The 13664-nt window shown below is 43.0% G+C and overlaps 2 protein-coding genes across 2 annotated transcripts in view; one reads left to right on the top strand and one right to left on the bottom strand.

Moving 5' to 3' along the window:
* The first annotated feature begins 3941 nt into the window (after nucleotides 1-3941).
* On the top strand, nucleotides 3942-10785 carry COX6A2 (cytochrome c oxidase subunit 6A2). The gene is made up of 3 exons (XM_026712013.2): nucleotides 3942-4194; nucleotides 9423-9565; nucleotides 10564-10785. The coding sequence occupies exons 1-3, from the start codon at nucleotides 4107-4109 to the stop codon at nucleotides 10657-10659; spliced, it is 327 nt and encodes a 108-aa protein (XP_026567798.1). The 5' UTR covers nucleotides 3942-4106; the 3' UTR covers nucleotides 10660-10785.
* An 854-nt stretch (nucleotides 10786-11639) lies between these two features.
* The window catches only part of ITGAX (integrin subunit alpha X), a 46770-nt gene continuing 44745 nt past the window's right edge, over nucleotides 11640-13664 (bottom strand). Inside the window, exon 30 of the mRNA XM_087918239.1 lies at nucleotides 11640-13296. Coding sequence (XP_087774365.1) covers nucleotides 13189-13296 — 108 coding nt within the window. The 3' untranslated portion in view covers nucleotides 11640-13188. The remainder of the gene's footprint in view (nucleotides 13297-13664) is intronic.

The raw sequence follows: 13664 nt of genomic DNA, 5'->3' as shown, positions 1-13664 counted from the left end.
ATCCATTATTCCTTGTCTGGCCTATAGGAGCTTTAGAAAATAGCTTGACCCCTTCCTCCTGTGGCAGTCCCTCAAATATTGGAAGACCGCTATCATGTCTCCCCTGGTCCTTCTCTTTACTAGACTAGCCAAGCCCAGTTCCTGCAAACGTTCATTGTATGTTTTAGCCTCCAGTCCCCTAATCATCCTGGTTGCTATTCTCTGTACTTTTTCTAGAGTCTCAACATCTTTTTTATAATGTGGTGAACAAAACTGGATGCAGTACTCTAGGTGGGTGGTCTTATTAAGGCTTTATAGAGTGGTATTAGTACTTCCCTTGATCTTGATTGTATTCCTCTGTTGATACAATTTAGGATTGCATTAGCTTTTTTGGCTGCTGCTGCACACTGCTGGCTCATATTTAGCTGGTTGTCCACTAAGACTCCAAGCTCCCTCTCACAGTTACTGCTATTGAGCATGGTTTCACCCAGTCTATATGTACACTTTTGGTTTTTCTTGCCTAAGTGTAGGACTTTATTTTTCTCTACATTGAATTTCATTTTGTTAGATACGGCCCAGTGTTCTAGTCTGTCAAGATCCATCTGGATCTTGAGCCTATCTTGGGTATTAGCTATTCCTGCCAGCTTAGTACCACCTGCAAATTTAGTAAGTTCCCCTTCTATTCCCTTATCTAAGTCGTTAATGAAGATATTGAAGAGTACTGGGCCTAAGAAGGAACCTTGTGGCACCCCACTGCTTCTTCCCTCCATGCAGACTTAGACCCATTAAGGACTACTCATTGAGTATGAGTTGCGAGTCCATCTAGTGGTGGTGCTATCTATTCCACCTTTTTCTAGCTTACTAAGAAGTAGGTTGTGGTCTACTTTGTTGAATGCCTTGCTGAAATCTAAATATTGTATATTATGTCCACAGTATTTTGCTGGTCTACTAATTTAGTCACTGTGTTGAAGAATGAAATAAGATTGGTTTGGCATGGTCAGTTTTTAACAAACCCGTGCTGACTGCTAGTTATTACTTTACTTGTTTCTAGATGTTGACAGATCTGTTTTTTAATTATCTTTTCTAGTATCTTCCTGGGTCAGGCAGTTAGGCAGTCTATAGTTTCCTGGGCCTGTTTTTTTCCCCCTTTTTTGAAGATGGGAACCACACAGTTGAGTGAGACCAGCTGGTATCTTTAAGTGGTGCAAACTCGGTGTGCTCTTTCTGGAGAGCTTAAATGACATCTCTGCTAAAGGCTTTCACTTTATGAGCAAGGGTTAACTGCTGATAGTTATCACTGCATTTTAACTATTTTAATTCCTCAAGGTGCTCTGGCACCCTGCCTGATTTGTAACCCTGGCTTGCATGTATTTTTAATCTAATGATTGGTATTTAGGGCAGCTTTTTGCAAGCAAAGAAGCTTTTTGTATTTTTGTACAGGTAATCCTTGACTTTACAACAGTTCATTTAGTGACCATTCAAAGTTACAATGGCACTGAAAAAAGTGATTTATGATTGTTTTTCACACTTACGACCATTGCAGCATCCCCACTGTCATGAGAGGTCAGGCGAGGAGAAGCGTCCCTTGATGTGAGTGATGTTGAGTTGGCCATGCCCATCCAGTCACATAACCACCAAGCCACACCCACTAACTAAGCCACTTTGAATCCCACCACTGGTTGTTAAGATAGTAACAGGGTTGTTAACCAAATCACCATTGAATTTGCTCGTCAGATGGTCGCAACTGTTGATTGTGTGACCTCTGGATACTGCAACGATCATAAATAGGAGTCAGTGGCCAAGCACCTGAGTTTTGATCGCATGATTATGGAGACGCTCAATGGTCGTAAGTATGACCAACAAGTCACTTTTTCAGCTCCGTTGCAATGTTGAACGGTCACTATATAAACTGTTAAAAAAGTCAACCTCTGCTGTATGTCAAAACTGGGCAAAGGAGAAACCTAGGTTGCCCCCCTAGAGTGGGAGGAGGATGAAACAGAGGCTGCATCATGGAGATCTCCACATGTTTATTGTGGTGTTTTGGGGGCTGTGATTAGCAAGATAGGCAAACGAACCTTTCAGCTCCTGCCTTAGATCAGTCCGGGGGATTTTTTCATGATTACCTCAGAGAATACTTAATTACCCTGTCGAATGTTCTCCTAATTTAGACTTCCATATTTAACTTGCTCCTGCTTTCAATTGTCATTCTACTTTCTAAGCTTTCATTCTGGACGACGCCATTTGTTAAAAATTGGGTATGGTCTCCTGCTTGGGCGGAGGGTGTTGGACTACTGGATGACCTACAAGATCCCTTCCAACACTGTTATTCTGTATCTATCTAAGTGCGAGGACCAGTTTCGTCACTTTCTTCAGTGCTGTGATAATTTCAAACAGTTGCTAAACAAATGAGTTGAAAAGTTTCAAGATGGAAGAAATGGGGTCTCTGCCTCCCTTCCCAATTTGTGCTTCATCCTACCAACCAGGGTCAACCCCTCCCTCCCTCTCCAATCAACAGCTTCTTATCACAGTTGCTTTTTAGGAGTCTCCAAACTTGGCAACTTTAAGATTTGTGGATTTCAGCGTCCAGAATTCTGGAAGTCTTAAAGTTGCCAAGTTTGGAGACCCCTATTTGATGCCATGGGGTGAAACCACATTGTTCCCCCAGGGGTCAGCAGAACACAACAGTGGCCTCTTAAGTTAGCAAGCTGCACAGATGAGGCAATTCAGAGAGTTAACTTTATTTCTTGCAATCAGCTTGCATTGCTGGAGGCAAGCATTTTTGGATTTGTGGTGGACAGCTTTCTAATTTCCCAGACAACCTTTTGAAATGGTAACAACATGGAAGATTTCATTAAACATCTATGTAACTATTTGGGGTTGAATGGAGGAGACACTGTATTAAGGGGATATTCTCCTGCTTGTAAATAAGAAAAATAGGAAAAGACCAAAAGAAGCATTTTTTCTTAGGGAAAAAAAAGAAAGCCAGTTAGTTATTCTGTGTGGTGCAAATTCTCCTGGAGATGATTTGGGCCACAAACAAAGCAGTCTCAACTCTATCCTAAATGCCTCATAGAACATAGAATCATTAGATTGGAAGGCACTTTGGAGGTCTTCTAGTCTAACCCCCTGCCCATGGTAGAAGATCTTATACCATTCATACCACATTCATTCATATCCAGAATTATCAACCCAAATCAGCCACCTGGAACAGAGTTTCTCAATCTTGGCAGCTTTAAGTTATGTTGACTTCAGCTCCCAGAATTCATCAGCCAGGTGGACTGAGAGCTTTTCAATTTTCCACCTACACAGATAGACCTTCACTTACAACTGCAATTGAGCTCAGCGTTTCTGTAATCATGTGAGACCTTTATGAAGTGAGTTTTGACTCGTTTTTACAACATTTCTTACCACAATGGTTAAGTGAATCACTAAAGTTGTTAAGTTAGTAGTCTGGTTGTTAAGTGAATCAGGCTTCCCCATTGACCCCAGGATGCTGCAACCATCATAAATATGAACCAGTTGCCAAGCATCTGAATTTTGATCGCATGACCGTGGGGATGCTGCAAAGATTATAACTGTAAAAAATGGTAAAATCACTTTATTTGGTGCCATTGTCAAGGACCGGTTGTATAAAACTCCTATGAGCACATATCAGTCTTTGCTTGCAACAGGCCGAAAATTCACTCATCATCTACTAGAACACTTTAAGCGCTTGCTCTAATAATACCTCCCTTGTCGCTCTCTTTGGAACCTGGACTTTCTGCATTTGGTTTTTGCTTGGCTTATAAATAGACCATGAAATCCACTGTAGGGAGGGGAGGATTGTTAGTTCCCAGGTCTCATGCCAATCTAAGTGAGAAGTTGGCTCTTCGTCCTGGGTTGGGTGTCAGTCTTGCGATAGAAGCTCCAAGCTGGGTTGGGTTTCTCTTATAACTTCATTGGCCAAAGAGGATCAGATGAACACAACTGTCAGGTCCAAGGAGGAGGGAGCAGTGTGAGTGAAAGAGCAATTGGACAGGAAGGCCTTGACCCAGCAAAGACAGTGACCAGCCACAGGGAAGGATTCAAGGTCTCCATTAGAGACATCAACTGCCAGACAAAAGTCCTTGGAGCTCTGTGTTTCCAGGATGATTCCCAGATGGAGAACTGCTCAACTGGTGGGTCAGACAAGGAATTTTGCTACAGCAGCAGCTGGCCATGAAGAAGGATCTAGTGGTAAGTGAACTCAGTAATTACTATTTAGCAGACTACTACTGTTAGTACTACCTACATTGACAATAGCTCCAACAATACCTGGGAACAGCAGAAGGAAGAAGGAAGAATAGGGGGGAAATCTAAAATAGGGAGGGCTGATATTTAAAGATTCCTTGATACCTGGTTGGAGGTTGAATTTCCCACAAACATCAAAATGAGATTTGTTGGTTACTTGTGTTGTTTCTTGATGTACAAAATAATAGTAATGGAAAAATGGTGTACCTTTTTCAAGGAAACACATCCCTGTTTCATTAGTGCTTTTCATTTAAGGAGAAACAATATGCACTTTTAAACTAATGCTGAAAAATCCTTTATTTTCCTTCGGATCGGTCCATTATGTCCTATATAACAAATTGTCCTCTGCTTCCCAAACTTGGTTCCCCCCTCTTCTGCCAACGTTTTACAGAGGTCATTGCCTTTTATTTCATTTAAATATATTTTAAGATTTAAAGAAGAAAATAGATGACTACATAAAAGAAAAAAGTAGAAAATGAATCTTAATCTTACTATGAATAAACAAGCTGTAATCCTGCAATATAAAAGGGTTACGCTGATAGATGCCGATGAGAGTGTTTCCAGTGAAATACATTTTAATTATCTAATGATTAAGCATTTTTAAGATTAACTAGAATGCAGCATTGATTGCTTTGCCTAGCATTTGTCTTCTGAGAAAGCATTTTGGCTTTTGATGTATTGTCCCACAAAAAAAAAAAAGGTGGAGGGAAGACAGCAGAAACGACCTTGATAATATCCCTAGCTGGTTTCCTCAGAAGCAAAAATGTTAGTGACTTGAAGTTACACTAGGAGGCTGCTAACAGAACAGAATAACAGAATAATAGAATTGGAAGGGACCTTGTAAGTCATTTAATCCAACCCTCTGCCCCAGCAGGAGACCTTACACCATTTCTGACAGATGGCAGTTCAGTCTCTTCTTGAAAACGTCCAGTGATGAACTCCCACAACATCTGAAGGCAAGCCTTCAGATGGTGGATTGTTCTCACTGTCAGAAAATTTCTCCTAATTTCCAGGTTGAATCTCTCCTTGATCAACTTCCATCCATTATTCCTTGTCTGACCTTCAGTGCTTTGGAAAATAGCTTGACCCCTTCCTCTCTGTGGCAGCCCCTCAAATATTGGAAGACTGCTATCATGTCTCCCCTGGTCCTTCTCTTTACTAGACTAGCCAAGCCCAGTTCCTGCAAACGTTCATTGTATGTTTTAGCCTCCAGTCCCCTAATCATCCTGGTTGCTATTCTCTGCACTCTTTCTAGAATCTCAACAGCTATTTTATAATGTGGTGATCTGTTTTATATATATATATGTGTGTGTGTGTGTGTGTGTGTGTGTGTGTGTGTGTGTGTGTGTATGTATATCTATATCTATATCCATATCCATATCTATATATTTGTTTTCTTAAGTTTTCGCTGGTATTTATATATATGGTATTCAGCTTTGTTCGGGAATTTTCCCATGTCATTATAGTTGTGCTTTTAAAGTTGTAGCAACGTTTCGGCAGAATCTCATCCGCCATCATCAGGCTTCTGTATAGTGTTCGTCTGTGAGTCAGACTTTCACAGCCGTTTCTGTTTTAAATTTGGTGCTAGCCTACACTGTGCCAGAATGGTTTTTTCTTCATCCTGATTGGTTGGGAACATTGTGTTTCCTATATTGGAGGCTTTTAGTGTGGCTTGGCTCCGAGTAAATGGACAGTGATCATTTATTAGGAAGCTAGATTTCATCTGGGTGCCTGGTTGGGGTGTGTTTGAGCTGGAGGTATCAGGGGGGATCTGTTTGTGCCCAGGTGTTTGGCTGGTTTGTGATGTGGAGATCTTTTTTGTTTGAGAGTGCAGGCTTCCAAATTATTGACAGTCTGCTGGAATCATCCCTTCTATTTATGCTTTCAGGTCTTTTTTCAATCTCTGTGGCTTCTCTGATAATTCTGTAGCTGGGGTTTTCTATAATGGCTAGCCAATCAAGACAAAAAAAAAGCCACAAAACAGACAGAAGATATTAGAAACACCAATCAAGCAGAACACAGCAAACTCCAAGACCAATAAACACAGACCAAGACTCCCAACCAATTAGGATGAAGAAAAAACCATCCTGACACAGCAATAGGCTAGCCCCAAATTTAAAACAGAAATGGCTGTGAAAATCTGACTCACAGACGAACACAATACAGAAGCCTGATGAGGACAGATGAGATTTTGCCGAAATGTTGCTACAACTTTAAAAGCACAACTATAATGACATGGGAAAATACCCAAACAAAGCTGAATACCATACATACATACGTACATACATACATACATACATGTTCTGTCTCACTTTTCTTCTTTCCCAAAAGATGAAAGAATACAAACTCACACAAACACAGGCAGGCAAGCTGGCTCGGACTTCACAGAGTTAATTCTTTGGAACTGATAATATCCTTGGCATTTCAACATGCTCTGCCTGCCAAGTCTGAACTGATAACAAATAAAAATCTACTCACAGAAAATTACAAGGCAGTCCACAAAAAATCATTCACAAAAAAAATCTGCAGTAAGATTAAACTTTGTCCCGTACAAAGTTCCAGCCCACTTTTATCCCCTGTGGGGTGTGGCTTAATGACTCAACTCACTCTCTGACCCTCCCACGCCTCCTACGTTGCTGCTCACCTTTTTCCCTACGACGCTCCTTAGGATCAAGCCAACACTCTTCCTCTTTACTCCCTGTCAGGGGCTGCTCCGATATGCCTTCCTCCTGATTAATCTCAGGCTGTTCCTCTCGGTTGTCTGATGAAACCTGAGGCATTATCAGGGAGGAAGGCATTGCCAGAGAGAAAGGCCCTGGGGAGGAAGGCATTCCCAGTTCCTCCTCCTCATCTTCCAGGTCTTCTTTCTCTGACAGCATAAGCTCAGGAATCAGGGCCACAGCACTATCCCCCACTGAAGGGCCCTTCCCCCAAGTCTGACGGTCAGGATGTGGTCGCAAGGGGAAATGGTCATGGAACATCCATATAAGGTCCGGGGTGTGGATCATGGAAGCATCCACCCAGGAGAGGGCCTCTGGCCCATCCCCCTGCGTCTCGATCAAATACTGGAACTGCCCTTTCAGCCAGCGGGAATCCCTAATGCTGGCCACCTTGCCTTCAACTGTGCCATCTTCACTGGGTACAGGTGGTGGATCAACAGCTATGGGATGTCGGAGATAACATGAAGGGGCATCAGGGACCAAAAGGGAATGGTGGAAGACTGGATGAATTCACATGGAGTGTGGTAGAGTCAGTCAATAGTCTACGGGATTGATGACCGCCTCGATGGGAAATGGGCCGATGAACCAATGGTCCAGCTTCTTTATCAGGTGGTCGACCTGAAGATGTTTTGTGGATAACCACACATGGTCTCCTACAGCCAGCGGAGGTGCACCCATCATGGTTTTTGCTTGCCTGCACGGTACACAGGACGTGACATAGGCGTGGACATCATGCCGTACTCAAGGCCACCAAAAAGTCGGTGTTACAAGATGGAGGGTCTTTAAAAACCCAAAATGGCTGGCTGCAGGATTGTCATGACACTGAGTCATAATAAGGGCTCGAAGCGGCCCTGTGGGTATGTACAACCAGCCCCGATGCTTGAGTAAACCCTCCTCCAAAGTCCATAGGAATTCAGGTCCAATCTCCCCCATCCTCTGCTGCAACCAAATGTCTAGGCACTGTGCCTCTTGCACCTGAGTCCGCAAGTCCACCGGTTCCTGGACTGTGACCAAGGATTCTGCTGGCAGCACCGTCCGCAGAGGAAGGGGGTCCTCGGGGCAAAGGTACTCAGATTTGCAGTCCGCCCTCCAATTGTGACCACTGGGGATATAGGTCACAAAAAAATTGAACCGGGCAAAAAACAACGACCACCGGATATGCCGCTGGTTCAACTTTCTCGCTGTTGACAAGTGTTCTAAATTCCGATGGTCCGTCCGGACCTCCACCTTGTGTTGGGCCCCCTCGAGATGATGTCACCAAGCCTCAAACGCAGCCTTGATAGCCAGCAACTCTTTTTCCCAGATGGTGTAGTTGCATTCAGAAAGAGTGAGTTTTTGGGAATAATAAGCACAGGGAAAAAGAGCGGCGCTATCCACCGGGGCTTGCAACAGCACCGCCCCAATAGCCATGTTGGATACATTCGTTTCCACCACAAAAGGACGATGCGGATCAGGGTGCTTCAGGACAGGTTCTGTGATGAAGGCATTCTTGAGGGCCTCAAAAGCCTGTTGCTGTCGGGGGGCCCACTGGAACGGGACCATCTTTTGAAGGAGCTGGGTTATTGGACCTGTCAGCTTGGCAAAACCTGGGATGAAGTCTGGAAGAAGAGACATTTCTCTAGCTTCGCATAAAGGTGGTGCGCTCGAAGGCATTGCAAGACCAGACAAACATGTTGAAAGTGGCTGTCCCTGGACCCGGAATAGATCAGAATATCATCCAGGTACACCACTACGAACCAATCTAACATATCCCAAAACACATCATTCATCAGGTGCTGGATGACTGCAGGGGCATTGGTCAACCCAAACGGCATCACCGTGTACTCAAAATGGCCGTATTGGTTGCCAAATGCCGTTTTCCATTTGTCCCCCTCTCGCATCCACACCAGGTTGTAGGCCCGTCAAAGAGTGAGCTTGGTGAAGATAGTGGCCTCCCTCAACCTCTCTAACAACTCCGGAATGAGCAGCAAGGGGTAGCTATTCCGCACCGTGAGGGCGTGTAGTCGACGGTAATCACAGCACAAATGTAAGTCTCCTGTCTTCTTCTTGACAAAGAGGACTTGGGCTGAGAGAGGGGACGACGAAGGCCGTATTCATAACTATGTTTTTACTTATACCTATTATCTTGTAAGCAATTGACAAACCAAATAAAGTAAAATAAAATAAATAAACCGGATGCAGTATTTTAGGTGTGGTCTTACTAAGGCTTTATTGAGGGGTATTAGTACCTCACTTGATCTTGATTGAATTCCTCTGTTAATGCACTTTAGGATTACATTGGGTTTTTTGGCTGTCTCCAAAGACTATTGGCTCCTATTTAACTTGTTGTCCACTAAGACTCCTCTGTTAACCAAAAGAACACAGATCTTATTTTTTTATATACAACTTAGCACTCATCTAATTATTCTCTGTCCTGCACTGTTGGTTATTTTGTTTTTCCCTTTTGCATATCAGCTAGGTTATGGAAGATTTTGAGCTTTGTGGTGGCACTTCCTGCAGTAGGCATCTGCTGGCTGAATGTGCAGCTGATAAAGAGAGATCACCCCCATGAACGTCCTGAGTTCATTGCATATCCCCACCTGAGGATTCGGACAAAGGTAAAAATGTAGCAGGAGAGGGAATCAAAGTGGTAAGGCTTTTCACACTGGATTCGTGAAGGACTTCTTCCTTCTGAAGCTAATAGTACTGCCAGTAGTAGATCTTCTCCCTTAATCTTCCAGTCCTCCAAAATTAGGATGGTGACCACCTTTTGGCCCTAAAGCTTCATCGTCTGAAGCTCTGCTCACAAGGGACCCCAATTTTTTTTATGGTATTAATTGAGTAGCTCTTTTATTTTTCTGGGTGAGCTGAATTTTCATACACAGATAGTTCTTGATTTAGGGTCACAATTGAGCCCAGAATGCTAAATACAACAGTAGCTAAGTGAGTTTTGCCCCATTTTATCATCTTTTTTGCCACAGTTGTTAAGCGAATCGTGGTCATTAAGCAAATCTGGCTTCCTCCATTGACTTTGCTTGTTGGAAGTCAGCTGGGAAGGTTGGAAATGGTCACCTGACCCCAGGTCATAAATACATGATGCCAAGTTCCTGAATTTTGATTTTGTTGACCAGGGGATGCTAAACGGTTGTAATTTTGAAAAAAACTATCATACTGTAAGTCACTTTTTTCAGTGCTATGGTAACTTCGAATGCTCACTGGATGTAATTCAAGGACTGGCAGTATTTAATTGCTTGCTATGTTGTGGTGGGTTTTCAGCTGAGGTATTGATAGTTAAGCAGTTGTTCATAAGGGGAAATAATCATCTATATTAAGATCCAGAGGCAAGTGAAAGTTGGTGGGTGTGTGGAACAATGTTCATAAGGGATTATAAAAAAACAACAACCTCAAGATGGCGGCCATGGCCCACAATTGAAGCCCCACCCCCTTTTAAAATATTCATCACATGATGCATGGCATATATTAAAAAGGGGTGGGACTCCCATCATGTCGTCAAGGCTACCATCTTAACTTTTCTGACCTCCCCTCCATAGCCATCCTGATGTGTCTCCTCAGTGAGCTTTCTTTCTGTATTCCCTTTTTATCTTATTTATTTTAGGCTTATCCATGGGGCGATGGAAATCACACTTTCTTTCACAATCCCCACACCAACGCTCTACCCACTGGCTACGAAGATGTGGGCAGCCATCACTGAGAGCCCCTTAACCTTCTTCTTCTTACTGGCTTCCTCTCTCTTAGTGAGAAGAAAGAGTTACAGCTGTTCAACACATCTTTGAGACAGGTGTCTATCTCTGGAGTCAATAAAGCGCATTTCACTGAACATATTGCCTTCCTTTTATTTCAAACGAGTTTGTGGATAGTGCTACTAAACGTCCAGATTTTAAGTACAAACAAGCACTTATCCAGGTACTGCTGAAAGAGATGCAAAATCCCTTTCAACCAAAACTTGTTTGCTACTGAAAATGCTAGGGCTTCGGGCCATTTTCATTTTTATTTTGTTTCCACGTACTGATTCTTTGCAAACCATTACAAAGCCCATTTTTATTTACTTCTTTTGATCACAAAGGCAGAGAAGAAAAGGCATCAAATCTACTGTCCTTCAGATGTCTAATAGGAGAGAGGCAAAGTGAGGTTAACCCATTGTCCTGTCCTAGAGTGGAAAAAAAAGCAGTGGTGTCACTCGTGCCAATGATCTCAGGCCTTTGACCAGGGGTGGGATTCAAAAATCCCAGCAACCGGGTTGCTGCCCAGTTGTGGGTGGGCATGGCCTACTGGTACTTCTGGGAGGGCATTTTTCACCTTCCCGAGGGTCCAGAGGCTTGCCTCAGGGAGGGCAAAAACAGCCTCTGGGCTCCGAAGGCTCTCCAGAAGCTGGAAACAGGCCTGTTCCGCGATTTCTGGTAGTTCCAAGAGGGCCGTTTTTTCTCCCTCACAAAGCCTCCACGTGGACCCTGCACTTACCTGCATCAAAAATGGCCTCATGGAGACTCCTGGAAGGGGAAGAGTGGGTGGGGCCATCTGGTCGGTTCAAATACCAGTTCGGCAAACCAGATTCAAATGTAACATCTGGTTCATCCGAACCAGTCCGAACCAGTAGAATCCCACCCCTGCCTTTGACTACCCATAAATTTTGTCCTTTCTTTAGTGTAAGTTTGATTTTGCTCTTCACCAGGATCAATCCACAAATTTCTTTATTTCTTTATGAAATTTATATGCCGCCCATCCAACCGTTGAGCAACAATATGCCTATTTTCTCACAAAACACATGCATGCAAAAGAATGTGACCAATAATACAATATTTCGTTCATACATTTGTATGTTCTTCATTCACTAAGAACCTACAGCTGTGTGATGTTTCTCATCACGACCATATACATCAAATATCAGAATAGGTGTGTTTCCTAGCATGCTTTATACTTCCATTAAATCTCCTTTTATATCTTTTATATTTTATTGAATCGTGGCAACTGGATATCTTTTTTTTTTAATTGGTTCAAAATGTTTCATTGCTAGTCCAAGTAGTTTCCTTGGTTGGAGCAAGGTGGGTAGGCCAGTGGGCCCCCCTCAATCTGTTGGGCACCAGGGACCGGTTCCATGGAGAGAGGTTTTTCTGTGGACCTGGTTTCTTGTGCTACCAGCATCCTGTGGATGGAGCTTCACTTATTTGTAGGGCCCGGTTTCTGGCATGCCATGGACTGGTGTTGGTCCATGGACTGGGTGTTGGGGACCTCTGAGTTAGAGGAAAGGTGTCTCCAGAAAGGTGTCATTTTCTCTCCTCATCTGGATAGGCTTGTTGGGTGAGAAGTCAGAGAGTTGTTGGGAAGTAAATGTTCCAGCTCCTAAATCCTTTACCTTAGAACACATAATACGGTCACCCCAACCAATTTGCTAAAACTGAAGAACAGCAACAAACATTTTGAACCAACAAGAAAACAAATCCAATTGCCCTTACTCAACTTCCAAACAACTCTACCTGGAATTACTGAAAGTTTTCATCAACATGCTCCTTATGTATGGGTAGTCTTTGACTTACGACCACAATGGAGCCCAAAATTTCTGTTCCTAAGTGAGACAGTTCTTACATGAATTTTGGCCCATTTCATGACCTTTCTGACCACAGTTATTAAGTGAATCACTGCAGTTGTTAAGTTAGTAACATAGTTGTTAAGTGAATCTGGCTTCCCTATTGATTTTGCTTATCAGAAGTTCAGAAAAAGTGATCACATGACCCCGGGGTATTGCAACCGTCATAAATATGAATTGCCAAGTGTCTGATTTTGATCGTGTAAATATGGGGGATACTGCAATGGTTGTGAGTGTGAAAAATTGTCATGTCACTTTTTTTGGTGCCATTGATTATCCTTTGGTAGCCCCAAAGGTGCTTTTTCAAAAGGCAATTGGACTTACTTTGTTTTTGCTTGAAGACTTTTCTGCTTCTCATCCAAGATAGTTCTCCCTTCCCCACCTCTCACTCTGTTGAACATTTCTCTCCCCCTCTCCTCTCCATGAATCCCTTCCCCTTCCCTCCTCTCTACTCTACTCTACTCTAGTCTGGTCTAATTCTATTGTTGATTCTCAATTTCTGATTCATTTAGAACTGAAGAAGCTTCTTGGGTGAAAAGCAAAATGTCTCCAGGCAAAAACAAAGAAAGTCCAGTTGACTTTTGAAAAAGCACCTTTGGGACAACCATGACCTGGATGATTGAGATTCTCCATAGACATTTATCCTTTGGTAGCATCAGAAGGGGTGCTGGTTTCTGGTGGACCTTCAGCCACCTCATTATGTGCCTCATCTATCATCAGTTTGTACTGTCTTTTGAAGAATCCAAGCTGGAAGGAAAAAAAGAAAAGAAAATTCAGTTTAGCATTGAGCAATAATGGTGGCAAATTAGATAGATACGCAGTCTGAAAAGGTGTCCAATCTAGAGGAGTCCACAAACCAGTTGGTTCATTCTCAAGATGGTTTTCAAAATGGCAACTGGAATTCCTTGATTTCTTCCTTGAAAATGTCTTTACAGGTTAACAGAGTTGGAAGGGACCTTGTAAGTCATTTAGTCCAACCCTCCACCCAAGCAGGAAACCCTACACCAGTGGTAGTCAACCTGGTCCCTACTACCCACTAGTGGGCGTTCCAGCTTTCATGGTGGGCAGTAGTCCCCTACTTTATAAATCACCATTACTGTGGAACCAGTGAGCGG

The sequence above is a fragment of the Pseudonaja textilis genome, chromosome Z, assembly GCF_049901715.1.
Source record: "Pseudonaja textilis isolate UNSWEBS1 chromosome Z, rPseTex1.2, whole genome shotgun sequence".
Taxonomy (NCBI): domain Eukaryota; kingdom Metazoa; phylum Chordata; class Lepidosauria; order Squamata; family Elapidae; genus Pseudonaja; species Pseudonaja textilis.
This window is presented reverse-complemented; position numbering and strand designations above follow the sequence as displayed.

Excerpts from the sequence above, each read along its gene's own strand:
- COX6A2 (XM_026712013.2), top strand. The coding sequence starts at position 4,107 with ATGATTCCCAGATGGAGAACTGCTCAACTGGTGGGTCAGACAAGGAAT. Across the intron at positions 4,195-9,422 it reads CCATGAAGAAGGATCTAGTG|CTAGGTTATGGAAGATTTTG; the intron begins GTAAGTGAACTC and ends TTTGCATATCAG. Across the intron at positions 9,566-10,563 it reads ACCTGAGGATTCGGACAAAG|GCTTATCCATGGGGCGATGG; the intron begins GTAAAAATGTAG and ends TATTTATTTTAG.